Here is a 27,354-nt window from a genome sequence, read left to right as displayed (position 1 = left end):
TTTACCTATTCTTTAGGAAAGACAACATTCTCTAATGTAATGTTCTGCCTCCACTGAAATGTCAGTACTGAAAATCAGAGAAGAACATTTCCAAATCTTGCTGGGCATTCTTTTTGCACAGATTGCATATTCTCACTCCAGAAGCCTGTGGAAACGAGTCCTATTACCTGCAAATCTAAACACCATTCCTCAAGATTAACCTCTTGAGGAAGATTTACTCTGAGATAAAAAAGAATCCTTATCATAGTTTTCTCTGGTATTTTGAAAGCCTAAGTCTATTCATCATCAGGGAAGGTTTGAAGAAATTAATTTTTCCTTTGTGTTTCTTAGGTTGCTATGGCAACCAGTTCACTTTTCACTCATTAATCACAAGCACAACTGCCAGAATTGCAATCCATACCTGGGAGCTTGAGTCTCTTCAAAATGCTGCCCTTTTAGCTGTCTCATAGGTTCCTTAAATTTTCTCCAAATACCTTTTCTCTCACTCCCACCGCCTTATAGACTGTATTTCCCACCCCATCTCACTCTGTATAATGGATCTTGTGGAGCATTTGCATGTTATTTATTCTCACTTTCTGCCTTTATAGCCTATGTTTGTACCTTGTAACCCAGACCAGATTAAATAGTTGGGTTCTGGATGACCTTTGAGAGTTGCTCAGGCTTTACCTTGCTAAAATAAAAAGTCACACTTGGGCCTAAATGCCTATTTTGCAGACTTTTATTCTCAGGGACACTCCTTGGGGTTTCTTGGTGTTTGTCTCTTTTGTAAGATATCTTTGAAAGAGAAAAATGCAATGGCCATTCTGAACATTCTTCACTCTGCACTCTGAGAAGCACTTTACTCTCAGTGTCAGCCTTTGAAAATAGTCCTGGTGCAAAGGCTGGAAAAGACATGTTGTGCTGCTCTCTGCAGAAACCTGCATGGGTCAAAAGGCGATATACATGATATTTTGGTACATGGAGATGAAGTAATCTCTGGGAAGCTGTGAGAAGTATTCATATCATAACATGTTGTACTTTTGCAAGTTGGGTGAGGCAACTGGAAGTGAATCAGCAAGTAGGTAAGAGTTGGATCAGGAATGTGTGGCTCCATGGGAGGACACTGGTAGAAAGGCAAACAAAAGGCCTGACTTTCGCAATCCCTTCTGAGAGGAAGACCTATTCTTCTGTTGATTCCTATGAATTTATCAATGATCCAGTTAAGCTCCAGGTGTTGCAAACATATAGCTCCTCAATGAACAAGGTACTCATAATGCTGTGTTTTGTATCTAGTATGAAGAAAATGTTGATAATGCACTAATGTTTTTAGTGAGAGCACCAATATGTGGGGGAGACACCTTCCTTCACCTTCCCCTTCTTCTCTAGGGTAATTACTGTAGCTGTTCAGAATGTTGAATATCCCTGGGGTGTTCAGACCAGCGTACTTCTATTGCTAGGTCTCCTGAATGTGGTTCAGGTCTTGTTTAGGGTAAAACAGCTACTGAAGAACACCACCTGGAGATCAACCCCTGCGACAAGCACTGTGGCTACTCCAACTCTTGTGACAGGCACTGTGGCTACTCAAACCCCTACAACAGGTACTGTGGCTACTCAAAATCTGGTGACAGGCACTGCAGTTACACAACCCCTGTGAAAAGCACTGTGGTTACTCAGACCCTGGAGATAGGTACTGTGGTGACGCAAACCCCAGTGATAAGCACTGCATCTACTCAAACCTTGGTGACGTGCACTGTGGCTACTCAATCCCTGGTGACAAGCACTGCAGCTGAACTAGAGAACCAACCTATACAGGTATCCGTTGCCTCTTTATACAAGAAGAAACGGACACAAAAGTCAACTTGTTTAGTAAAGGATGACGAAACAGTGCCATCACAACAACAGGAGGAAGAGACAGAAGCAGAGGTAATCACCCGATCCCTATCCCTAAGTAAGCTGAGAGATATGTGAAGAGATTTCAGTCATCGATTAGGTGAGCAACTTGTCACATGGCTGCTCCGGTGCTGGGCTAACGGGGCCAGCAGCCTGGAATTAAAGGGTAGGGAAGACAAGCAGCTGGGATCCCTGTCCAGGGAAGGGCTCATTGACAAGGCAATTGGAAAATGGACACAAGCCCTCAGCCTCTGGAGGCAACTCTTGTCAGGCAGGAGGGAAAGGTATTCCTTCAAAGAAAATGTTATATGTCACCCAGGCGAGTAGACCACCATGGAGAGAGGTATCCAGTACTTGAGGGAACTAGCCATGCGGGAGATGGTTTATTATGACCCAGACAACGTGCAGGTACCCGCAGATCCAGATGAAGTCCAATGTAGGCGACCCACGTGGTGGAGGTTTGTACAGAGTGCAACACTGTCATGTGCCAAATCATTGGCAGTACTGGCCTGGAAAGATGAATAGGCACAAACGGTGAATGAAGTGGCTGGCCAACTCCAGCAATACAAGGAAAATCTCTTTTCCTCCCTGTGGGCCTCTGTCTCGGCAATGGAAAAACTGTCCAAAAAATCCAAAAACCTGTTTGAGATATTGTCCCAGGAGGTCCAGCAACTCAAAGAGGATATGTCCGGTTCCCCACTTGTATGGACCAGTATCTCAGCCATTAGGAGTAGGTGTTCTTCTGCTCAAGAGAGAGGACATACAGGGTACATACTAAGAGGTACCCTGTGGTTTGACCTGCATGACCATGGAGGGGACATGAGGAAGTGCAATCGAAAATCTACCTTGACCCTAGAGGCACGGGTACGTGAATTGCAAGGAAAAACAATCTCAAATGTGCCATGTGCATCTTCGGCATAGACTGCCTCGGGAGAGGGTATTTCAAGGACCCAAAATGGTACCGGTGGGCTTTTGGAATAGCTGCCTTGGAAACAGAGGAAATTAAACAGCTGTCTACCTTGCCTGGTCTCTCGGAGCCCCTTCTGTTGTGGGATTGCTGAGTGTCAAAGAACAACAGGTGCCAATCCCTACCACAACGGTGCCCCAGCAGCAATATCACACCAACCGAGACTCTCTGATTCCCATCCATAAGCTGATTTGTTGACTGGAGAGCCAAGGAGTGATCAGCAGAACGTGCTCACCCTTTAACAGTCCCCATACGGCCAGTGCAAAAGTCTAATAAAGAGTGGAGACTGACAGTAGACTATTGTGGCCTGAATGAAGTCATGCTGCCGCCGATGAATGCTACAATGCTGGACATGCTAGAACTTGAATATGAACTGGAGTCAAAGGCAGCCAGGTGGTACACCACACTCGTTATCATGAATGTGTTTTTCTCAATCCCTTTGGTGGCTGAGTGCAGGCCACAGTTTGTTTTCACTTGAAGAGGCACCCAGTACACCTGGAAGCGCTGCCCCAGGGGTGGAAACAGCCCCACCATGGGCCATGGACTGATCCAGACTGCACTGGAACAGGGTCAGGCTCCAGAACACCTACAATACATTGATGACATCATTGCATGGGGCAACACAGCAGCAGAGGTTTCTGAGAGATGGAAGAAAATACTCCAAATCCTTCTGAAAGCCAGTTTTGCCATATCCCAAAATAAAGCCAAGGGACCTGTACAGGAGATCCAGTTTTTAGGAATAAAATGGCGTGATGGGCATCATCAGATCCAAATGGATGTGATTAACATAACAGCATCCATGTCTCCACCAACTAGCAAAAAGGACACAAGCTTTCTCAGGTGTTGTGGGCTTTTGGAGGATGCACATTCCAAATTACAGTCTGATTGCAAGCCTTATCAGGTGACCCAGAAGAAGAACGATATTAAATGGGGCCCTGAGCAATGACGAGCCTTTGAACAAATTAAACAGGAACTGGTTCATGCAGTAGCCCTTGGGGCAGTCCGGGCAGGACCAGATGTTAAAAATGTGCTCTACACAGCAGCTGGGGAGAATGGCCCTACCTGGAGTCTCTGGCAGAAAGCACCAGGGGAGACTCAAGGTTGACCCCTGGGGTTTTGGAGTTGAGAATACAGAGAATCCGAAGCCCCCTACACTCTAACTGAAAAGAGATATGAAGAGGTTCGAGCTGCTTTGGAGGTGGTTGGTACTGAAGCACAGCTTCTCCTGGCACCCTGACTGCTGGGTGCTGGGCTGGATATTCAAAGGGAGGGTCCCTGTTACACACCATGCAACTGATGCTACGTGGAGTAAGCGGGTTGCACTGATCACACAATGCCCAGGAATTCTGGAACTGATCACAGACTGCCCAGAAGGCACAGACTTCAGAATATTGCCTGAGGAGGAGGTAACGCATGCTGAATTGGCCGCACCATATAATAAACTGCCAGAAAATGAGAAGCAATATGCCCTGTTCACTGATGGGTCCTGTCACATTGTGGGAAAGCACAGAAGGGAGAAGGCTGCTGTATGGAGTCCTACACTGAAGCTGCTGAAGCTGCTGAAGGAGAAAGTATATCAAGTCAGTTTGCGGAGGTGACAGCCATCCAACTAGCTTTAGACATTGCTGAACAAGAGAAGTTGCTGGTGCTCTGTCTCTATACTGACTCAGGGATGGTGGCCAATGCCCTGTGGGGGTGTTACAGCAATGGAAGCAGAGCAACTAGCAGCACAGAGGCAAACCCATCTGGGCTGCCCCATTGTGGCAAGATATTTCTGCCTGGCTAGAGAAACTAATTGTAAAACTATGTCACATAGATATCCATGTACCCAAGAGTTGGGCCACTGAGGAACTTCAAAACAACCAGCAAGTGGATCAGGCTGATGAGATTGAAGTGGTTCAGGTAACCAAGTGGGCTGGCAACATGAAGGTGAATTATTTATAGCTTGGTGAGCATGGATTATGCTAGATACATCAGCTACGAGCTCTGGATGCAGAATACAGCATCCAACATCACACACCATCTCTCCTGCCCTGAGAGACTGTTATGACAGATGGAGCCCAAAAGTCATGGACTAAAAGAACTCAGCTGGTGTTTTAGAAGGATGGCCCATAGACTAAGGGAATGATATCTATCTGTGTATATGTATCACAAGACAAGAAAAGTGGTGGTGAATAATTGGAATGTATTGGGAAGCAGAGGAGCTTGGCATGACGTAGATGATGTGGAATAAGGGGTGGATAGTGTCCTGGTTTCAGCCAGAATAGATTAATTTTCTTTCTAGTATAGTTCTGTGTTTTGGATATAGTAGAGAATAATATCAATAACACTGATGGTTTAGTTTTTGTTAGGTAGTTGTAGTGTCTATGCTAAGCCAAGGACTTTCAGCTCTCATGCCCTGCCAGGTGCACAAGAAGCTGGGAGAGGACAGCCAGGACCCAGAACGGTCAAAAGGACATTCCCTACCATATGACATCATGCTCCCTATACAACAGGGGAAGCTAGCCAAGAGGCAGATTCGCTGCTGTATTGTGTTTATGTGGCAAGGTTTTGGTAGTTGGGGGCGCTACAGGGGTGGCTTCTGCGAGAAGCTGCTAGAAGTTTCCCCTATGTGCGACAGGACCAATGCCAGCCAGCGCTGAGACAGACCTGCTGCTGGCCAAGGCCGAGCCCATCAGCAACAGGCGTAGCACCTCTGGGATAACACAGTTAAGAAGGGGGGAAAAAAAAGGAGCAGCCAGAGAGGGGAATAAGAAGATGTGAGAAACTTTGCAGACACCAAGGTCAGTGCAGAAGAAGGGGGAGGAGGTGCTCCAGACCCCGGAGCAGAGATTCTCCTCCAGCCCATGGAGAAGACCATGGTGAAGCAGGCTGTCCCCCTGCAGTTCATGGAGGATGATGGTGGAGCAGAAATTCCGCCTGCAGCCTCTGGAGGACCCCATGCTGGAGCAGGTGGATGCACCTCAAGGAGGCTGTGACCCCATGGGAAGCCCGTGCTGGAGCAAGCTCCTAGCAGGCCCTGTGGACCCATGGAGAGAGGAGCCCACGCCAGAGCAGGTTTTCTGGCAGGACTTGTGACCCCATGGGGGACCCACGCTGGAGCAGTCTGTTCCTGAAGGTCTGCGCCCCGTGGGAGAGACCCACACTGGAGCAATTTGTGAAGAACTGCAGCCCGTGGGAAGGACTCACGCTGGAGAAGCTTGTGGAGGACTGTCTCCTGTGGGAGGGACCCCATGCTGGAGCAGGGGAAGAGTGTGAGGAGTCCTCCCCCTGAGGAGGAAGGAGCAGCAGAGACAATGTGTGATGAATTGACCACAACTCCCATTCCTGTCCCCCTGCACTGCTGTGGGGAGGAGACAGAGAAATGGGGAGTGAAGTTGAGCCCAGGAAGAAGGGAGAGGCGGGGGGAGGTGTTTTAAGATTTGTTTTTATTTCTCATTGCTCTGTTTTGCTTGATAATAAATTGGATTAATTTTTTCTAAGTTGAATCTGTTTTGCCTGTGACAGTGATTAGTGAATGATCTCTCCCTGTCCTTATCTCAACCCACGAACCTCTCGTTATATTTTCTCTCCCCTGTCCAGTTGAGAAGGGGGAGTGATAGAATGGCTTTGGGGGGCACCTGATCTCCAGCCAGGGTCAACACACCACAGCTGCTTAGACAGAGACGGGGCTTTGGGTTGTTTTTTTTTCCTTCTGCATGTGGTGACCAATTGCAGTTGTGCACCAGTTGTGGGGTTTTTTATATAGATGTGTGTATATATATGTGTGTGTGTGTATATATATTTTTATTACTATTATTACCACTTCTACTACTATTATTATTCTCTTCCTTTGTTATTCTATTAAACTGTCTTTATCTCAATCCACAAGTTTTTTTCCATTTCCTCCCCATCCCCTTAAGTCACAAGTGTTGTTAAAATCAGGGGAGGGATGAGCGAGGACCTGTGTGGTGCTTAGTTACCAGCTGGCGTTAAACCACAACAGCAAGTCAGTAGATATTACAAATCAGAGAAGTTTGTCACTTACCACCGTCATACGTACCCATATTTTTGTCTGTTTATTATGCAGGTGCAAAAGGGCAAATGTTAATTGTATTATTAGAAAAAGAGGAAGAGCTGAAAGTGTTTGAGAAAACACTTTGGTCCACGTATTGTATTTTAGACATATCAAATAAGAGCCAGGATTGTTATGTTCTTGCATTGTATTGACTCTGAAATTCTCTTGGAATACTTACTTTATGTGGCTCAAATTCTGCAGTTTTACCTTATTTGTTATGTCTTGCCCTGAGTGTCAGCTTATAGCTGACTGTTTTATAAAAAAATTAAGTTTGACTCTGAAGAAAGTTTCTGAAACTCATTACAGTTTTAAGAGTCTGGAGAAAATATGACTGGTATTCTGAAGTGATCTAAATCTGTGAGTAAGTGAAATTACATTGAGAGGTGGAAGGTAGATACTGCAATGGAACAAAGAAAATTCCCCTCCTTAATGACATTGCTTCAGCAGAACTTTTTCTTACAAAAGCTGCTTTTGTTGAGGAAAATAAATTTAATTTAGTAGACTTCATGGTGTTTTCTGATGTCCACCAGAAGACAAGTAATTAAAATTTAATCATGGCCTGATGGTCAGAAGTGAAGAATACCTGCAGTTCCCATGGATCTATTTGCATCAGAGGAAGCAAAATCTCATTGCTGCTCTACAAAGTAGGCCCAGAGTGTACAAAATTGGGTTATCAGACCTAAGGTACCAAAGTCATAAAGATGATCTTGGAAGTGTGGACTTGAAATTTATTCAGCACACTTTCTTAAACACTTTGTCCAATTTTGTGTTTGTGTGCATGGCAGTAGGAATATAGTTGAAGCTTGTAAGAAATTATGATAAAACATACATATTGAAGTCACTCTTACGACTTGACTTGTCTTTGGCTCTTACCTCAAATTTCACTGCCTTTGAGTCTGCCTTTCAGATTTCATGGGATGCCATGCACCTGGGCATGCTGATTGGGCTAGTATAGCAGCAAGCGGAGTCCGATGCATTTGAGAGCATGTGGGCAGAAGAAGGTAGGGAGGTGAACCCTGTTGTGCATAGCCCTTGTTTTGACACTGTGTACACAAAGGCATAGCTCCTTTTGGGATTAGTGCTGTCTAAGGCAACTTCCATATTACATATCCCAGGACTGGACAGTGTCTGCAGGCAGAATAGTGTCTGTGAGCATTAAAGATTCTTTATGTCCTTAAAATATGAGCAGCCTCTGAATTAATGAATGAATCAGAAAGAAAAGTATTGCCTGAATTTAGAAGAAAGCATCATCTGTATTTAAACTACAAAGACTTATCTGTCCTTGATTAAGTCTCTCTGACAGTTCCTATTTTTGCTCTTAGACCTTCAATATACATACATTAAAGATATATTTCCGTACTGGAGCCCTAAAATAAAACTGGGTCCAAACTTGGAGGAAAATAGACATTCTTCATTCCCTCAGGATCCCAAAAATATTACAAACACTGTCAATCTTCCACCTCAGTATCCTCATGCCTGGTGAACGATAACCTGCAATGTTTCTTACTGGGTAGGTTTTACATTCTTCTCTGAAATGTCTGCTGTGGGATGTAAAGTATCAAACCGATATAAAAGTAGATACCTGTGTCTTAATCTGTCTGCAGGGTCACTACTGATCAAGAAGAAAGATTTCCCACACAGACTGCCTCCATTACTTGCTCTGTTCTGCTAGCACCTGGCATCATGTGCAGGCCTTTTCTTGCCTGCACAAATCAGGACAACAGTGTCTGAGGCTGCAGGCAGTGGTTTAAGCTATTCTTTGGTGTCTTGTGAAAAAAATTTTTGGCCAAAAATTTCTTGTCCTTCAGGATAGTAGGAAATCAGGCAGTTCAGTTATCTTAATTAGCATATATCTCCCTCCTTAAAATGAGATCTGTTTCTACAAAAAAAGAAAAATATCAATTAACCTCTGTAATTTGTAGACAGAGAATGATTTGCATTTTGTTGCTCCCAGCTTACAATGTAATGTCACTGTGGTCTGATAGTCCTTTTTTAAAATCATACAGCTTCTATAAGTGACCCTGCACTCAGTATAAACTGAAAAAGTTAATTATTTCAATCTCTTACAGTTTATATCAAAAGATCTCAAAGCACATCAGAAAGAGCAGGTGCCTGATGACTTTTTGTGAGATAATGGTCTTGAGTCTTTTTCAGATCCATAAGTATACATGAAATGTATTTGCATTTGTATATGAATAACTACTTCTCAGTATGTGAACTATATAATTTTGATTCCAATTGATATGATTACTACATTTTGCTTTTTTTTTTTTTTTTTTTTTTTAAATAGAGCATTCCCCAGAGCTTTCCGATGTACTTCTAGTAGAAATGTTCATAGCATTGGAATGCTTTTCCTACTCCTGCTTTACAGTTCTTACTCAGATTAAGTTTCTCAGTGGAATTGTAAGGAAGATGAGTTAAAGGAAGGCTGCAAAATCGTGCAGCTTTTACTTAATTTTAAAAGGAGTCTGTAGAAAAACCATAAAGATGTGAAACAATGTATCACATTCCGTATTGTCTCACCTTGAAATGTTACTATTCTAAGTTACTTTTATAGCAGTGTACTTTCTTTACAGCTTTCAAAATAATCCATTTCTTCTCAGAGACAGGCAGTTCAGCTGGGCTGTTGGTTTTTTTTTTTTACAGAAGTCTCTAATTATATCAATTATATGACAAGACATGAGAAAAGCTATTACTCTGCTCATCTTATCTATGAATTAAGTTATTGATATGCCAGAAAACTCATTGAATATTAAAAGCAGAAACATAAGCAAACAGCATGTCTACCTGATTCATTTTAAGTTTGAAGTTTACAGGCCATGCTTTATTTCAGGAACACGTGGTAATTTGCAAAAGCTGCTTGGGATCTTGCTTTTAGCCCACTGCTGTGCTTCTGTTCCAAATAGAGCTAATATTAAACTAATCTCTTTGACTCTCAATAATATATGTATGGTAACTGCCAAAGAGTTTCCTTAATAGTACGCCCCTTACCGAACTCTGGCATCTTAATAATTTTGACTTTAGTCAGCAGTGAAAGTTAATTCAGTCTTTGTTTTACCTGCATCCATTCTGTTGATCTTTGAAGCTTTTCAAAAGCCTATTTTAAATCAGAACTTTGAGTGCAAGAATCTGAGAGTAAATATGTAGTGAATATTATGGATGATTAAAATTTAGGAGATGAGTGATCTTCTTTGGACAAAGGTAAATGACCACAGCCCCTTTTTCTGTATGCCAGGTCCCCATGAAGAGTCTTGCAGTCTCCTTATGCAGGCTTATTAAGCTTACATACAAAGAAAATCAGCCTTTGAGGTACTTGTGATGACTATTTTTAAGAGAAGTTGCTCTTCATAGTGCATTTCACCCTAATTCAAAGCAAGGATTGCCACTAACCCGTTGCAGAAGAGATATAAAGACTTTTAAGTCACAAGTGTTGTGAAAATCATCGAAAATATTACCATAGGAAAGTAACATCTGGTAGAAGTAATAAAGATTGATATTGAAACAGATTCTCTCCCTAAACTTGTTTTCTTCTTTTTTTCTCCCCACAACCAAGCAGACAGCTGACATGAATCTGGATACCACACCATAAAAAAAAAAAAGACCACAGTGTAGTTGGAATCATGCTAAATCTTGGTCCCTTCAGCTCTTCATTCAGCAGTATTGAAAGCTACAGGGGTAGTCACAGAGGAAAGCATCAGACTTGACTGCATTCGTGCAGAACAGCTGGTGACCAGAGTCACAGGGAGTTTTATGGTATGACATACTAGACTGGATGACTGGTAGAAAGAAGAAAGTAGTATGTGATGAAAATCCTTAAATAAGGTTGGTACGTATGAACACTCATGATAATCTCATTTCCCAGGGAAAAATGTTGTTGACACAAAAGCATAAAGAACATCAAAGCAGTTGTGACCAGTGGTGGGAATTAATTTCTGGTTTAGGGTTTTTTTGTTTATTTGTTTTTTGGTTGTGGTTTGGTGGGGGGTTTTTTTGTTTTTTGGGGGGGTTTTTTTTGTTGTTTTTTTTTTTTTTTTCTGATGGAATGCTTTCACAGTTTTCTTTCTTCCTATTCACTCTCCTCTGTATAGCAAGATTCAGTCTCTTGGTATTGACCGTAGTGCCTGTTACATCACATCACAAAACGCATTACGGAGCAAGTGGGAGAAACCAATGGGGCCAGTATGAACTCCTCTGTCTGTGGAAATCTGTCTGAATTCAGGGAGGGGATGGATAATCCTGGTAGTCTCTAAGTTTAGCATTTTCAAAAATGGACTTCGGAAATATAATAAGCCTAATTTGTTCTATGTCTATTTCCTTAAAGAAAAAGCGCAGACTAATTATCTATTTTAAGCCCTAGAAAATTCAAACATTTATGATAAAGTTCTGTGTCTGACAATGGCTTCAGAAGTCAGTAAAGCTCTCAGCCTGAGTGTGGCATTTGAGCGGGGGGGGGGGGGGGGGGGGGGGGGGGGGGGGGGGGGGGGGGGGGGGGGGGCAGGGGGAGAGAGAAAAAAGCACTGCAACTATTAATAGCTAAATTAATGCAAAAAACCATTCTTATTTATGAGGGACATAGAATATAGAAATGGTGCTCAAAAAGAGATACACTGGGAAAAATACAGTTTACTTGGTGAGAGAATGCCACAGTGACTAATTGCTCAGCAGCAGGTACACAGGCTTGTTACAAGAGAGGGAGAAAGAATAATTTTTCCCTACTTTAAGAGTAAGGATAAGGCTCATAAAAGGAATATTTACCCAAATTGCAGTTCTGGCATCCATCTGTACATGGTATGCAATCTTCAGAGTCAGGATCTTCCACTTCACCTGTGTTTTGCAAATCACCAATTTTGGGTTAATTCTAGATAATGGAAGGCAAACATTTGGAAGCACTCAGCAAGGTTCCTGGAAATAAACTTTATCGAAATCCAAAAAGGCAAAAGATTCACAGCAATTTCTTCTCTCATTTATTCTTGTGTAACCCCAGTAAATTTGAGGAAAACACTCCTATTTTACATTAATATGATATTAGATGAGAATTAGAGGTAGAGTTTAAGAACCTCAGGATCAGGTGTGATTGTATATTTCAAGACAAGAAAACAAGAACCAAGACCCTTCACCAGATTTCTGTAACAAATTAAATACAATACTTGTTAACTCCTGCTGAAGGATGCTTACCTTCTCTACAGCTATGCTTCTGACATATGTTTTGAGTAAGGTAGTAGCCCCTGAAACATCTTTTGCAGTGGCTGGAGTTCAGGCACACCTCACAGTGGCCAGAGCAAGCCACGCAGGTATGCTCTGCATGGTAGTGACCGGGAGGACAGCTCGCTCGGCACTCCCCATGGTAGAGGAAACGTTCGATCCCTCTTCTATCTGTATAGTAAACAAATAGGAAAAAGATGTCAGCAACAGAGGGCGTTTGGGCACAAGAAGCAGCTTTACAAAGCAATGGTGTGGCAGCTGATGAGAATTAATATTGTTCACTGACTGCTAGATTTGTACAGTTTTACAGATGAGCTAGAATGTATAGAAATTTCAGGACCTCAAACCTTCTGCATTCCCGGAGATTTATGACATATAAAGATGTCATGCTAGTGAATAATTACTGTTTACATCCATTGGTCTAATAAAATAAGGATCAAGAGATTTCCATTACTGAGTTCCCTTGCACAAGTATTTACACTGTATTGTACACGTGGAAGTAGAATTTCTGTTAGGAAAGCAAAGCTGCCCACCGCGCCTTTGGAAAGGATCAGTCTGTGTCTGTAGTGGCTTAAATGGTAATCCTCATCCTAGTCACAGCTAGACTCTGGAGTCATTTAGATTTGAATCCGAAGAGCAAGCGTGCATCTATTTGCTATCAGAGCCATAGCATTCTCTAGTGCAGGGGGAACTGGAGGTCCCCTGCTTCAAATCCTTCTGAATGAAACCTGTGAAAACACCTACAACTCCATGTGCCATGAGCTACAACATAGGGAGTTTTCTAATGGGTTACCCTACGGTATAAGTTACATACATTATTGTGCTCTGTGAATTTGATTGCTTTAACTATATAGCAAGAATTTGCTTATCATAATTTATTTTTGAAACTGCAGAGAAAGCAGCTATAATAGGGAATAATTGATGCACCATAGCAGAAGTGTTCAGACTTTGTTCTTTTACTTTTCATGTACAAGTCTTTACAATGATCTTTTCCAACATGCTCAGGATGTGACTCTCATCAGTGTCTTCATTTCTTGATACGCAGAAATACAGAAATTTATATTGCTGTCCACCGTAGGGAGAGACTTGGGGAACAATTATACAAACTTCTCCCTCACATTGGACCTGAAGTAGCATTTGAAAACTTTGTCTACCCAGTCACATTTCCCGAAGTGAGAAAGCCAGCGTCATCGTCAGTATGACAAATTAATGCCAGCCATACTAGTGTTTTCTTGTAAACAAGACACTTATTACTAAATAAAGCTTGGGCCATTAATGACTAGGGCTGAAATGGAAGTAGCGGCTGAAATGGAAGTAGCAGCTGAAAGGAAAAAGGCTGGGAATCCATTGTGAGTCCTTAGGCAAAAACTCACCAAAATGTCCTCTTTATTAAGTGAATCGGAAGTTAAATCTTAAATACTCATTCCCAAGGGCACTTCAGGCTAGTTACACATACTTGTATGTAATAGCTTCCAGTTCTTTGCCCATCAGGTTTTACAGAGGTGAGAGAGAATATTTTTTAAAACGGATCTTCAAAAGGAGAAGAGTTGCTTTACCCTTTCTCTCAACCTGTAGAAATGTGTCAAAAAGACAAGTTTCTATGTGTGTTAGTGGTAAGCTTCTCTGTGCAGGCACCGTTTGTCCACCTGTAGGGACGCAGCAGTCTGTGGTGGAACCCACCATGCTTGTTTCCTAGTCTTCCCCAGAGAGATGTTTTGGAAACCACCCTGGGTCCCTGCCTGCTTGTGCAAGCTTGCTCCATTTCAGTGCAGCAGATACTTTGTAGAGGCTGGGGGAGGCACATGTGAAGCTTTCTTTTCCAGAGGCAGGCTACGTAGGTTTTCTGTACTTTTTTTGCTGTGCTACTCTTTCTGTTTCTGTTAACGTAGCTCCTATTCAAAATATACCAAGGGAAATGCATAAAATGCAAGTGCAATGCAGAGTTGTGCTTTCTTGTACTTTTTAAAAAGTAAATTGAGTTCCAACTCCCTTCAGGATTAAAACAAGATTATGATGCAGATCAGCTGCAAAAGCACTACTTATTTTATTGGCTCTAACAATGGGCCCTGAGAGCAGAGGGAGAAGGGAACTTGAAGGCCAAGGAAGGGGAAAAAACTGCAAGAGGAAATTTTTCTTACCTGTTCCACAAGTGGTGCATTTGTTAGGTTCACTTCCACTGCAGTCCAGGCAGGTATGATGGCACAAATGACATTGTCTTTTGAATTGAAACTTTCCTCTGGGGCATTGCATAACACAGTGACCATCGTCAAAGACTCTGTTGAGGCAGAGAGAGGAATAGTTACAAATTTAGCAACTACTTATTCTTTAAATTTAAAGGAAACCAGCAAGAAACCCTAGATATTCTTCCTTCACTCTATTTACAAGGGTCTTTGCACTTTACTACTTCATTTTCCTAATCTTATTCATAGTATTTACTACGTGGAAAGTCAGCCGTGTTGACTTTCAACAACCATTGACTTCATTCATGAACCTGGATCTTAAACTTCAGACATTTCTCTGAGATTTTTCTGGGAAAAATCACCTTTTGGTCCTGTACCTAGATGTCCTTCTACCACAATCGCTGCAGTGTTCACTTCCGTCTGTTAGAAGGAAAGCAAGACTTGGTCTTTCTCTGTGAAGGAATGATCCATCTGTTGAAGTTTCCTATTAGTTTTACTTAAAAGGCTTCCAACAGTACTATGGCTTCAGTAAAACGACTTTGTACATAAAGTCAAACATCTATCTGAATCTTGGCATGTAGGAGCTGCATTTTTAGATTTGCATATCTGCACTTAGGAGTTTTGCTGCTAAATGGTCTCCTTTCGTTGGGTGATGAAATGTTTACTACAGAATCCTTTTATACGATGAAAATTTCTGGTCCATTTTTCACATCTACTTAATATCTTCTGATTTTAACCAGTTTGGGAAAAAAGCAGAAAAGCAACAATACAGATATGACTAATAAAACACTATAAAGCAAGTTGACTAGAATTTGGCAGTGTTTTCAATATCAAGAAAATAAGAGAAGAGATACTGTAATCTTCCACACTTATCTGCTTTGACCTGTTGGTATCTGAGGACTTGGGACTCAATTTCTAGAGAAGCTGAGCACCATTCAGGTTCTTAGTACCGGTTTTGAGACTATCAGCTTGTCTGTACACCTAGGGAACAGTAGGCTCTCCATAACATTAAGATAGCGCATGCTTCCTTGGAGCCAGCCGATGGCATTAGGGAATGTCTGCAATATGCCTTCATAAATTTAAGTTGCTATGGTCATTGTCAGATTCATTCCGAAAGAAGAGGAGAAAAATATCTGCAAAGTTTAAAACCAATTTTGTCAAATAGTCTTTGAAACCATTTAAAATTTACCATGATTGGAAAAGTCTAAGCTTATGAAGTGTGAAAATGGAAGAATAGGCTATCACGCAAACAGCCTTCCTGAAGTGCACATAACAAAGAAAACTTAGGAATTGATTAATAAGACTTATGAGGCTGAAGGCAGGCTGCTGGAGGGAATCAGGGAGAAGGTCATATGGGTATATGAAGTATTCTGCAAACATGTATCTCTGCTCTGGAGCCTGACAGTAAGACAGTCCTGTGCAGCCTGTAGTTCCTTCACGTTTAAGACCATTATTCAGCTCTTTGTGGAGACTGCAGCCCTCTCTGGTTGGTTTCTATGCAAATGGGACAATGTAAGAGGAGTACTGGAGGTAGCTGGGCTATGCTTATATGACACGCAAATATTACTGTGTTCTACTACATGTGCTGGCTGTAATGATAGCCATCCTTATGAACAGCTCAGTGGTAAAGCACATTTTTCTTGCTTTTTCTTATGTTGCCCATAATGGAAGACACCAGCAAGTCAGATCTTGTCTCTGACTTTTATAGCTCAAACAGTAAACAGACAGATGAGGAATTTTGTGAAAATCAATTTGGCTGGACAAAACCCTACAATTCCATAATTTTTAAAAAATAGATAACAGTATTTTAAAAAGTCAAAGAAGAAGATGATCTGACAGTGATTTTATTATGAAATAAGGTGATGTCAGCTGCTGAATTTTCACAAAGAACAGGGATTGTTCAGTGTTTTCATTTTCACATTATTTTCAGTAATCCCACCCCCGGGTCTTTTCCTTCTTTTCAGAGAGGAAAGGTGTTCCCCTGTAGGAAAGCAGCACTGTTGAATTTTAGTCTGTATTATCTAGTGGCCGCTCATTACTGCCTTCAATAGACACCATATGAAGCTCTCAAGAGTGACAGGATTCAGGATTCTGTTTCAATTAAAGAGGTCTATTTCAAGTACATAACAAATAATGTCCATTGGAAGGATTTACGTTTTAGCCTCTGGGTGAGATTTTTCTTTATTATTATTTCTTTTACTACTGAGTGTCCTAATATGACTTTTCCTAACAGCTTTCATAACATGCAGAAGGGGCACAGAAAGCTTTTGGAAACCTTAGATACCAAAATTGAAAACTGTTAGATGATTTGTTAGGGGGGAGTCAGCTGCGCCCTTCCAAAGGGTCACAGAGATCTCATTACTGCAAACACCTAGATGGTTTTTCCTAATGGTATTATTCTGTACCTTCTTTGTTTTGCAAATATCTCAGTGTAAAGCTCACAAAATAGGTTGCAAGGAAACAATCTAATTTAAATGCAATTGTGAATCGGAGAAATCCAGCCTGCAGTCCAAAATTCTGCCCAGACTTCCTGCGCTAATGCTATTTCTGACGTAACACACCTTAATTTAATACTGTTTCCTCAGTTATGAATTCGTTTGGACTCCATTGGTCCTGGTGTGTCTTTTATTGGCATAGTCACATCATAGACATTTGCAGGGTAAATTGCAGGATTGCTTTGGGATTTTTTTCCTCTGTTCCTTATAGGATCTATTTCTGATTTCATACCAGTGTAAATATCAGCTGACTACAATGTGATCCAGTGCAACAGAACTATTGGTGTGAGAACAAAGCTATTGGTAGGACATGAGTTTAAAACCAGCAGACTCCTGGATCTCCTGCAAGATGACCTAAACACAAGCTCTGATCTGCAATGTCCTGTGGAAAAGCTTCTTTCTAGTTCTGTTCACTCCTCATGGCAGGTTAGAAAAATCAGCCTAACTTAAAACACCTCAGTTAGGGGTCAATGTTTAGGGTCTATGAATATCTCTTGAATTAGCTGATTGCTAGCTTCAGTGTCCATATTCGTGTCTTGTGCCAAACTCTACAGCTGTGTACAATGACAGATGCCCTCAACTCTTGTTAATCTTGTCACTGTTGTGATTCTAGCAATTATGATTTTGAAAGGATGACAATGAAAGAAAGACTATTTCATGTATTAAAAGAAAATTTTCTGTATCTGTGGGAATCATCTGGCTAAACATCAACTGCCTGTGTAGCCAACTGTCTTGTTCACATAAGACTTATTTTCTCACTTGCCCTGGTTTTGTTTGCCCTAATCATTGCTTGCTTCTTCAGTCAACTCTGCAAGCTAGTGCTGAGGACCATACAGCCACTTCTCCAGATGATGATGCGAGGTCTTTGTGCTGCACTGTGCCAAGAGACAATTACCTCGTGGGTGAGCAGCTGATGCAGTTGTCCAGCTCAGGTCCAATGCACTTCTGACAGGATGCTTCACACAACTGACATTCTTGGGAATCATCAAGATATTCTCCTGGCATAAAAAAAATTGTTTATTTCAGATCAACATCTTGTGTTAAAAAGCCCATGCACTAAGCCAGGTTGGAAAATACAATGAGTAAAAGGAATTAGATCTGTTTTGAATTAGTGAAATGAGCACATTTCCCTGTGGTATCAGGAAAAAAAAGTACTGGCTCCCTTGGGGAACCAGGATACTCAGAATTAGTAGTTTCTAGTCCTTGTTTATTTATTTATTTACTTATTTTTATTTTCCATGTGAATCTGACAGAGGGATTCTTGTTGTTCAGGTTAATGCGACTTCTTTTACATCAGCTGAAGTAATGGGACTCTCTAAGATTTATCATGGAGAGTTACATCAAAACCAGTGCTACCTAGGAGTATTCATTACCTAATGTCTTTTAGTGCAGCTGCAACATGGTCCTGATAGCAAGCTGCAGCATAGAGTATGCTGTTATGGCTGTGGAATATGTTACATGAGTAAGCTTCTATTAGTCAGAAGATGTTGGTGTTTCCCAAACCTCTAGCTATAGCATCTTTTGTACCCCTCCCAAGCCACTGGAAGACTCCACACCTAAAAGACCTAGGCTTTCATTTAGGCTGAATGAAAATTTGGTGCCCAAGCACCCATTTGGAATTGAAAAAAATGATTTTGAATTGAATTGTTGCCTTAAAACTGAGATAAAGATATAAACACTTCCAGATACACTAGTTCTACTGTGGTGGTGAAGTGCAAAGTTTGCCTCTTTATATACTGCATATTAACTAAAATATTGGTACAAATCAGTAAGTAAGTTGTACACTTCAGAACTCTCTGAGCAGAGATACTAATTTGGTAACTAGCATGAATACTATATCTGTGTACAGCATTGTGTGGGGACAGCAAGTCAGTTTATCAAACAGTTATATAAAGTTCCATTGGGTCCTTTATGTCAGTTTGTTATGGGAAAACTTATTCTGAGTCTATATATTTGAGAGAATTGGCTGTTCCTTCATTCTTAAGTAATGGAAGAGGTTGGGCAGAGTCCTATGTAATACATAAACCCTGTAGTTTCTATGGATACTTCAATATGGAGAAACTCTTTCCACTTGCATTGCTGCTGGGAAATCCAGATTTGGCAAACACAATGAACTTTAGGAGTCAAAATACAAGTGTGGAATGACTTAGGTTTGGCTCTCAGTTGCAATGAGTTTCTTACATTGAAGAGCGAAGGCACTGCACCAGCAACTATTGCTCTAAGTGTAAAACGCTGTAGGAAAGAAACATTTTCTAAAATACTGCAGATTACGTTCTCTATCCCTTGTGTTTTCTACTCCATATTAATCTGTATTGACACATTTTATAATAGTTGAAATCTCTGGTATGAGGTATAAGCTAGGATAGTACTTATCATGCTGAAGGGAGTGGGAACGGTATAGTTACAAAGGCATACCAACTGGAACGTCCAGCCAACAGTGGGCGGAAGCTGAAGTACCCAAAATGTAGGTAAAGATACAAGTCTCATTTTGTAAAGGTTTGTGTGTCTCTTGAAGAAAAGAAAAAGGTAAAAGACAAAACCAAAGGCCAGTGACAGAGCCACATAAAACACAAAGACAGTGCTCCTCAAAGGCTGGTCTGGGATCAATACTAACGGAGAAGAAGTTCATAACATGGAGCAGATGAACAGTCTTTTGATGAGATCAGGGAAACAGAAATCTGTGTATGCATACACATTCACAGTTGTCGTTATCCAAAGAGTATTTTGTATATATATTTTTACATGCATTTATGTAATCCCACACATGTCCATATAGGCCTAACCTTGAATTGTGTAAATTGACATAATTCCATGGAAGTGGTGTAGCTTTCTGAACTGCAACATTGTATCTTGTATGATAGATTACTTTATAAAGGACTGATGATAAAAACATTATAAATTGTGCAGCAGTTTGACATAGAATTCAGCAGGTTCTGAATTTATCCAGATATTACTGAGATAAAAGGTTGTATTGATGAATAACTATCACAATACAGAGTATTTATAATTCTCACTTTCTAGAAAAACAAAGACTGAGGCCTGCTGTCCATTAGATCATGAGGTCATTGACAGATTTGCTTAATGTAGGCTTCTTGAGTCTTTCCAGTACGTATTCAGAGAGTATAACATGGAATCCCATGATGTCACATGCTTTATGAGATTTTAAAATATAAATGTATGTACACACACACATGTATTTGGACAATACACAACCATGAAAAAATGCAGTATCTGGAAAGTCTTCCTATTGCACGTCTGGTGGCTCAGTGCTTTATACTACCAGCTTTATGTCAGTTCAAAATCTGTTAGGGCAACGTTATTAAATAATTGCTTCTCTGATGTTTTGTGGTGTGTGTTAGAAAACCTTTTTGTTTCTCCAGTGTCTCACTTCATTTGCCCACAAAGCCTGTATGCTTATCCATTGGACCTGAGCTACTAATTCATACACCTCAGCTATGCCCACTCAAATCCTTCCCACATGGTAGAAGTGCTTAGTTTTAAAAGGTTTTTGTTATTTCTTTGTTACGCCTTTCATTGGAAGTGCTGTAATTCATTTCAGCTGTGCTGGAATAGTGCCAGGAAGACCAGTTCTCTGCTTACTTTATCCTCCAAGCTGAAGCATTTTAAAGTGTACTATTATAAGAATGTGCACCAGAAAATAATTACATATTAGGCCCTCTGAATTGCAAGTCACATCTAGAACTGTAGATCTGTCACTAAATGTTAACAAAATAGTTTTTAGTGGATATTCAAAGAGTTAACACTGAAATGCAACTTTAAAGACGATTTTTAAACTATTCTGCAGGGCAGCTTAACTGTTTGCCAGAGTTCCTTGTGGGTGATACATTTCTTCAGAAATCTCGCTAGATAAAACTAGTTACCAAAGCCTCAACTCTTTTTTTTTTTTCTTCTTTCTTCTGTATTAAAATTCTTTTTCTGTCCAACATAAGTAATGGGGGAATATTGTCAGCAATGCATGTCAGCTATGCCTTCAGTCAGTCAATGCTTGTTAGTTACTTTGGATCATCCCATATTTAACCTTCATTTATTTCTCAATTCTGTTACCTTGTTTAAAAACATTTGTCACCTTGTGTAAAAAAAAAGTAACTGAAGGTATTATAGGAATAAGGCTATGATAACCGACATAATGCCTCTTAACGGGAATATTTTAATGTGTAATTTTTGTGTCCCTAGTTACAAATATTTAATTCCACATCTGGGCCATATCAGGTTGCACGCTATGCCTTTGACTGTATACAAGAGCCCTACACTTACGCTGAGTTCCTATCAGTTGATATGATGCATTTTAAAATGAAGTAAGAACTATTACCTCCCATTAAAGAGGCAGAAAAACTGACCTGTAGTAAGATCAGCAAGTTAGAGGGTAATAGCAAACTAGAACCTGTCTCTCCTGAGTCCCAGACTAGAGCACTGTCATAGTTGCCAGGTTGTTGCTATATTTTTGCATAAGCAAAAATTAAGTGTACAGCCCTTATCTTGTCACCATTTCTCTCCTGCTTTCCAAAAGCTGTGCCATTCATTCATAGAATCATAGAATGGTTTGGGTTGGAAGGGACCTCAAAGATCATCTAGTTCCAACCCCCCTGCTACAGGCAGGGACACCCTCCACTAGACCACGTTGCCCAAAGCCCCATCCAACCTGGTCTTGAACACTTGCAGGGATGGGGCCTCCACAACCTCTCTGGGCAACCTGTTCCAGTACCTCACCACTCTCAAAGTAAAGAATTTCTTTCTAACATCCAATCTAAATCTATACCCTCCTTCAGCTTAAACCCGTTACCCCTTGTCCTGTCACTACACTCCCTGATAAACAGTCCCTCACCAGCTTCCCTGTAGGCCCCTTCAGGTATAGGAAGGCTGCTATAAGGTCTCCCCGGAGCCACCTTTTCTCCAGGCTGAACAAGCCCAACTCTCTCAGCCTGTCCTCATAGGAGAGGTGCTCCATCCCTCCGATCAGCTTCGTGGCCCTTCTCTGGACTCGCTCCAACAGCTCAATGTCTCTCCTGTACTGGGACCATTGACAGCGCATGGTGTGTCAGGAGACCAGTTAGATGAGGGTGTGAATTTCCTTGTAAGTTATGCCTGCAGATACACAGTTTTATGTGCTGGCAGTCATAAATTAATCTTTCACTTTTACCCCTCCCATGAGACTTGGTCACTGCAAGTCACATGTTACTTCCCCACTTTTCTTAATCAAAACATCATTTACCTAATTTTAAAATCTTCATTTGTTATCTTCTATAGCATTGCCCCAGTGGCTTTTCTTTATAATCAATGAAAAAATTACCTTATTTCCTCCCTTTTGCTTGTTTATTTTCATGGGAACCTCGATATGGATTTTGTACTTGGGCTTTTGTATGTAATCATATGGGTTACAAAGCTTTCACAGAGCAAATAAAGAAACATTGATCAGAATTGGTTTTCATCAACCACCAGTAAGAACCAAGAGAATTTGGTCTTGGGGAGCTCTCTGCTTTTTCTGTGTTTGGCCTTCATACATTTTATTTTGGCTGGCTGGTGGGATCAGCTCCTTGAGTTTTACTGAAGAAATATTTATCTATAAAGCTTAAATCCATAAGGAACTTAGATTAACCTGCATATAACAAGCCATTAAAATTCACTCTGAGGATACCTCTTAAAGTTGCCCCACTGTTTAGCCCAAAGCTTTAGTATTTGATAGGTTACTGCTCCTTGAAAGAAATCTTGTCTTCATCTTGAAAATGTTAGGACATGGAGATTACAGCATTTCCTTTCCCCCCAAATTTTGGGCAGTCATACAAAACTTGAGTCTGGTTTCCAATTATTTGTCTAGCTTCAGCTTTCATTCTCCTGCTAATTATCCTTCCCTACTCAGTGATCTTACATAATGACCAAATTTCTGTCTCCCTATTTGGATGTGCAGAAAAGGCAAAGTTTTGCCTTCATGGGGAAAACTTTGGGGTGCTATGAGTTGAGGTGATGAGAGGGATTCAGGATTGGAAGCCTTCTTTTCAAAAGTGCTCTAGGCAGTGGTGAACCAGAAGGTTGAATTTAGGATGTTGGTTCCTAAGTCACTGAAGCTCCCCCTTGTGCCAAGGGACAAAGCAGAACCTTGAAAAGGGCTGACCATCTCTTCCTCAAACAGCGGTGTGTAGAGCTGAGTGTGATATAAAGATTTTAGGATGAAAGGTCCTTTTGTTTGTTGCAGGATTAGCTGAGATCACACAGACCCTCAGGTTAGCTTTAATCGTGATAGGCGGGAGAGAGGTAACTGCATTTATCAACTACGCTATCTTACACAGCCCTCTATTCTTTCCCCTGAAGAATAAAAATATTTACATTAGCCAAAGCTGCCTTTTTTTGCTGACACAAAGGGATTTTTTTCTCCTCTTTATTCTGCGTGTTTCTTCCCTCATTTCTATGTAGTATTTATACAATGGTTGTTAGAAACCCATTGAAGACCCAGAGCCCTCAGGGGTACTGAGTGGGCATAAATAGACTCCAGACAGACATTTTTTAGTATTTTAAAAAATCAGCTTTAAACCTCCATTTGTACTATTTTTTTAGCATTTTAAAAATCAGCTTTAAACTGCCATGTGTACTAATAATTGGATGCCTGGAAGTAAAAGCTGGCTGGGGTCAGGGTTTCTCCCTTGACTGTGTAAGCACAAAGGTCAGAGCCTGGCAAGGTTTTCTGCTGCTCACCTGGAGCCTGAAATTTGACAGTCCCATGAGAAAATGTGAAGGGGAATGGAGCAATCCCCATCCGTATTGCTAATGCTTTGTTCTGTACCCTTCTTACTTCTTGAAAGAGGGGTAAATCATAGGACACTCTCAAAATTTTAGACTGACAATGGGAAAAATCTGTTTAGCCTATTTCTGGAGCTTCCATGATGGAAATTTTCCTGTCTGATCTTGTCAAGGTTCCTATTTTTTATGAAGCTCAGTAGCTGGGAAATTCCTAAAGGGCAGTGGAACGGAGACACTTGAATCTCACTGAAAATTATCTCATTATTATACAGCTGACTGTATACATTGAGTAAAACTGGTGTTATTTGCACTTGGAGTACATTAAAGATAGGATCGCTAGAGGAAAACACACGTCGTACTCCAGAGGCAACCATGGTAGCATGGCATCTTTCTCCTAAGTTATATGACAAGGAGTAATTTGTATAGAGTCTTCCCTGTCCACAGGATTTCTGCAGTCAGACTTGGATAGATGTAAACCTAAAACAGGATTAAAGGTGGGGCAGGGACAGGTGACACTGTAGTGGGGGTATGCTACAGGCCACTTGACCAGGAAGATTAAGTGGATGAGGCCCTCTACAGACAGATAGGAGCAGCCTGATGGTCACAAGCCCCAGTCCTCATGTGGGACTTCAACCAGCCCAATATCTGTTGGAGGGACAATGCAGCAAGGCATTAGAACTTCCTGGAATGCATTGATGATAACTTCAGTCTCCAAGTGATAGAGGAGCCAATGAGGAGAGGTGCCATGCTGGACCTTGTTCTCACCAACAAGAAGGGGCTAATTGGGAAATGTGAAGCTCAAGGGCAGCCTTGGCTGCAGTGACCATGAAATGGTGGAATTCAGGATCCTCAGGGCAGCGAGGAGGGCACACAGCAAGCTCACTACCCTGGAGTTCAGGAGGGCAGACTTTGGCCTCTTCAGGGATCTGCTTGGTAGAACACCATGGGACAAAGCCCTGGAAGGAAGAGGGGCCCAAGGCAGCTGGCTAATATTCAAGGATCACCTCCTCCAAGCTCAGGAGCGATGCATCCCAACAAAGAGGAAGTCAGGAAAAAACATCCGGAGGCCTGCATGGATGAACAAGGAGCTCCTGGACAAACTCAAACACAAAAAGGAAGCCTACAGAGGGTGGAAGTGAGGGCAGGTAGCCTGCGAGGAATACAGAGAAATTGTTCAAGCAGCCAGGGATCATGTTAGAAAAGCTAAAGCCCTGATAGAATTACATCTGGCCAGGGACATCAAGGGCAATGTCTATAGGTATGTTAGCGATGAAAGAACGATTAAGGAAAATGTAGACTGTCTCCAGAAGGAAATGGGAGACCTGGTTACTGGAGATATGGAGAAAGCTGAGGTACTTACAACTTTTTTGCCTTAGTCTTCGCCAAAAAGTGCTCTAGCCATAACACTCAAATCACAGAATGTAAAGGCAGGGACTGGGAGAATGAAGAACTGTCCACTGTAGGGGAAGATCAGATTCAATACCATCTAAGCAACCTGAAGGTACACAAGTCCATGAGACCTGATGAGATGCATCCGCGGGTCTTGAGGGAACTGGCGGGTGAAGTTGGTAAGCCACTCTCCATCGTATTTGAGAAGTCCTGGCAGTCTGGTGAAGTTCCCACTGACTGGAAAAGGGGAAACATAACCCCCATTTTTAAGAAGGGAAAAAAGGAAGACCCAGGAACTACAGACTGGGTCAGTCTCACCTCTGTGCCTGGCAAGATTATGGAGGAGATCCTCCTGGAAACTGTGCTCAGGCACATGGAAAATAAGAAGGTGATTGGTGACAGCCAACATGGCTTCACTAAGGGCAAATCATGCCTGACAAATTTGGTGGCCTTTTACGATGGGGTTACAGCATTGGTGGATAAGGGAAACACAGCTGACGGCATCTACTGGGACTTGTGCAAAGCATTTGACACTGTCCTGCATGACATCCTTGTCTCTAAATTGGAGAGACATGGATTTGATGGATGGACCACTCAGTGGATGAGGAATTGGCTGGATGGTTGTACTCAAGGTGTTGCAGTCAGCATCTCAATGTCTAAGTGGAGAACAGTGATGAGTGGCATCTCTCAGGGGTCAGTACTGGGACCAGCACTGTTTAACATCTTTTGGTGACATGGACAGCAGGATCGAGTGCACCCTCAGCAAGTTTGCCGATGACACCAAGCTGTGTGGTGTGGTCAATACGCTGGAGGGAAGGGATGCCATCCTGAGGGACCTTGACAGGCTGGAGTGCACCATGTGCACCACATGAAGTTCAACAAGGCCAAGTGCAAGGTCCTGGACATGGATTGGGGCAATCCCAAGTACAGCTACAGGCTGGGTGGAGAATGGATTGAGAGCAACCCTGAGGAGAGGGACTTGGGAGTGTTGGTTGATGAGAAACTCAACATGAGCCAGTAATGTGTGTTTGCAGCTCAGAAAGCCAACTGTATCTTGGGCTGCATCAAAAGAAGCATGACCAGCAGGTCAAGGGAGGTGATTCTGCCCCTCTACTTCACTCTCCTGAGACCCCACCTGGAGTACTGGGTCCAGCTCTGGGGTTTCCAGTGCAAGAAAGACACGGAGGTGTTGGAGAGAGTCCAGAGGAGGGCCACAAAGTTGATCAAAGGACTGGAGCCCCTCTCCTATGAAACCAGGCTGAGTGAGTTGGGGTTGTTCAGCCTGGAGAAGGAGGACCTTATGGCAGCCTTCCAGTACCTGAAGGGGGCCTATAAGAAATCTGGAGACAGACTGTTTACAAGGGCATGCAGGGATAGGATGAGAGGTAACAGCCTTAAGCTGATGGAGGGTAGATTTAGATTAGATACTATGATGGTGGTGAGGCACTGGAACAGGTTGCCCAGAGAAGCTGTGGATGCCCCCTCCCTGGAAGTGTTCAAGGCCAGGTTGGATGGGGCTTTGGGCAACCTGGTCTAGTGGAGGCTGTCCCTGCCCACGGCAGAAGGGTTGGAACTAGCTGATTTTTAAGGTCCATTCCAACCCAAACCATTCTATGATTCTATGACTGTATGAAATGGGAAGAGCTGGATGTCTCAGGGCAGTGTTTCAGTGGTGTAATCCGTCTTAAACAGAAAGACCCCTGCACAGAGTGTTTGTAGTGGAGATCTCCAACTTAAGCAGGGTTTGAACACTGATGTGCTGATCTGCTGATAACTGGGCAAATTTCAGCAGGCAAAGTATTGCACTGACAAGCTGTAACAACATAGATTCATACTGCTAATCAAATGCAATTTCTGTTTAATTTGAGGGAGATGAATATATATTAAAACCTGAAAGAAATCTGCCGAAAAGATACAAGTTTATCTCCTTGGAAGTAAGGAGCAGACCAAATTAAGTCTTTTAATGAGAGACATAAAGGAGTAAATTTTATTCCTATTTGTAAGTCTTCAGCCAACTCAATACCTTTACATTGGTGATCTCCCCTTGCTTAAAATCTCCCCTGGTTCCTTGTCTCCACTATTTCAAGAACAGCCAAGGTAATCACTTTTGATGATTACCCTGGAAAGCAGTCTTGGATGTTCTCTTTAACGATCACATATTCTACGCCAAGTGCGCAGAAATGGGTAAATGATACTGCCCTTCTAACTCAGATATAGCTGGAGAGGGAGGCTTTGTGGCACTGTTTTGCTATGGGAGCTCTCTAAATTCTCTTTGAAGCCTTGGGATTGAAAGCATTCAGGAGGCTATGCTATAGGCAGACCCAGCCAGAGCAGCATTTACACCAGTTCAGTATGGCCTTGCTCTTGGCTACTATATTTGGGAATCAATATTTGAGCTATTTCTGTCTTTTTATCAAGTGGCATTGCACAGAATGGCATGTTAGC

At 41.9% G+C, this 27,354-nt stretch overlaps 1 protein-coding gene across 1 annotated transcript in view; it reads right to left on the bottom strand.

Annotated features, from left to right (window-relative positions):
* Positions 1-27,354, bottom strand: part of PCSK5 (proprotein convertase subtilisin/kexin type 5) — a 261,481-nt gene that overhangs the window by 36,101 nt on the left and 198,026 nt on the right. Inside the window, exons 21-24 of the mRNA XM_075739243.1 lie at positions 17,666-17,768; positions 14,234-14,370; positions 12,069-12,266; positions 11,649-11,717 (exon numbers count right to left, since the gene is read on the bottom strand). Coding sequence (XP_075595358.1) covers positions 11,649-11,717; positions 12,069-12,266; positions 14,234-14,370; positions 17,666-17,768 — 507 coding nt within the window. The remainder of the gene's footprint in view (positions 1-11,648; positions 11,718-12,068; positions 12,267-14,233; positions 14,371-17,665; positions 17,769-27,354) is intronic.

The sequence above is a fragment of the Balearica regulorum genome, chromosome Z, assembly GCF_011004875.1.
Source record: "Balearica regulorum gibbericeps isolate bBalReg1 chromosome Z, bBalReg1.pri, whole genome shotgun sequence".
Taxonomy (NCBI): domain Eukaryota; kingdom Metazoa; phylum Chordata; class Aves; order Gruiformes; family Gruidae; genus Balearica; species Balearica regulorum.
Note: the sequence above shows the minus strand (reverse complement) of the source record. Positions and strands in the feature narration are given on the sequence as shown.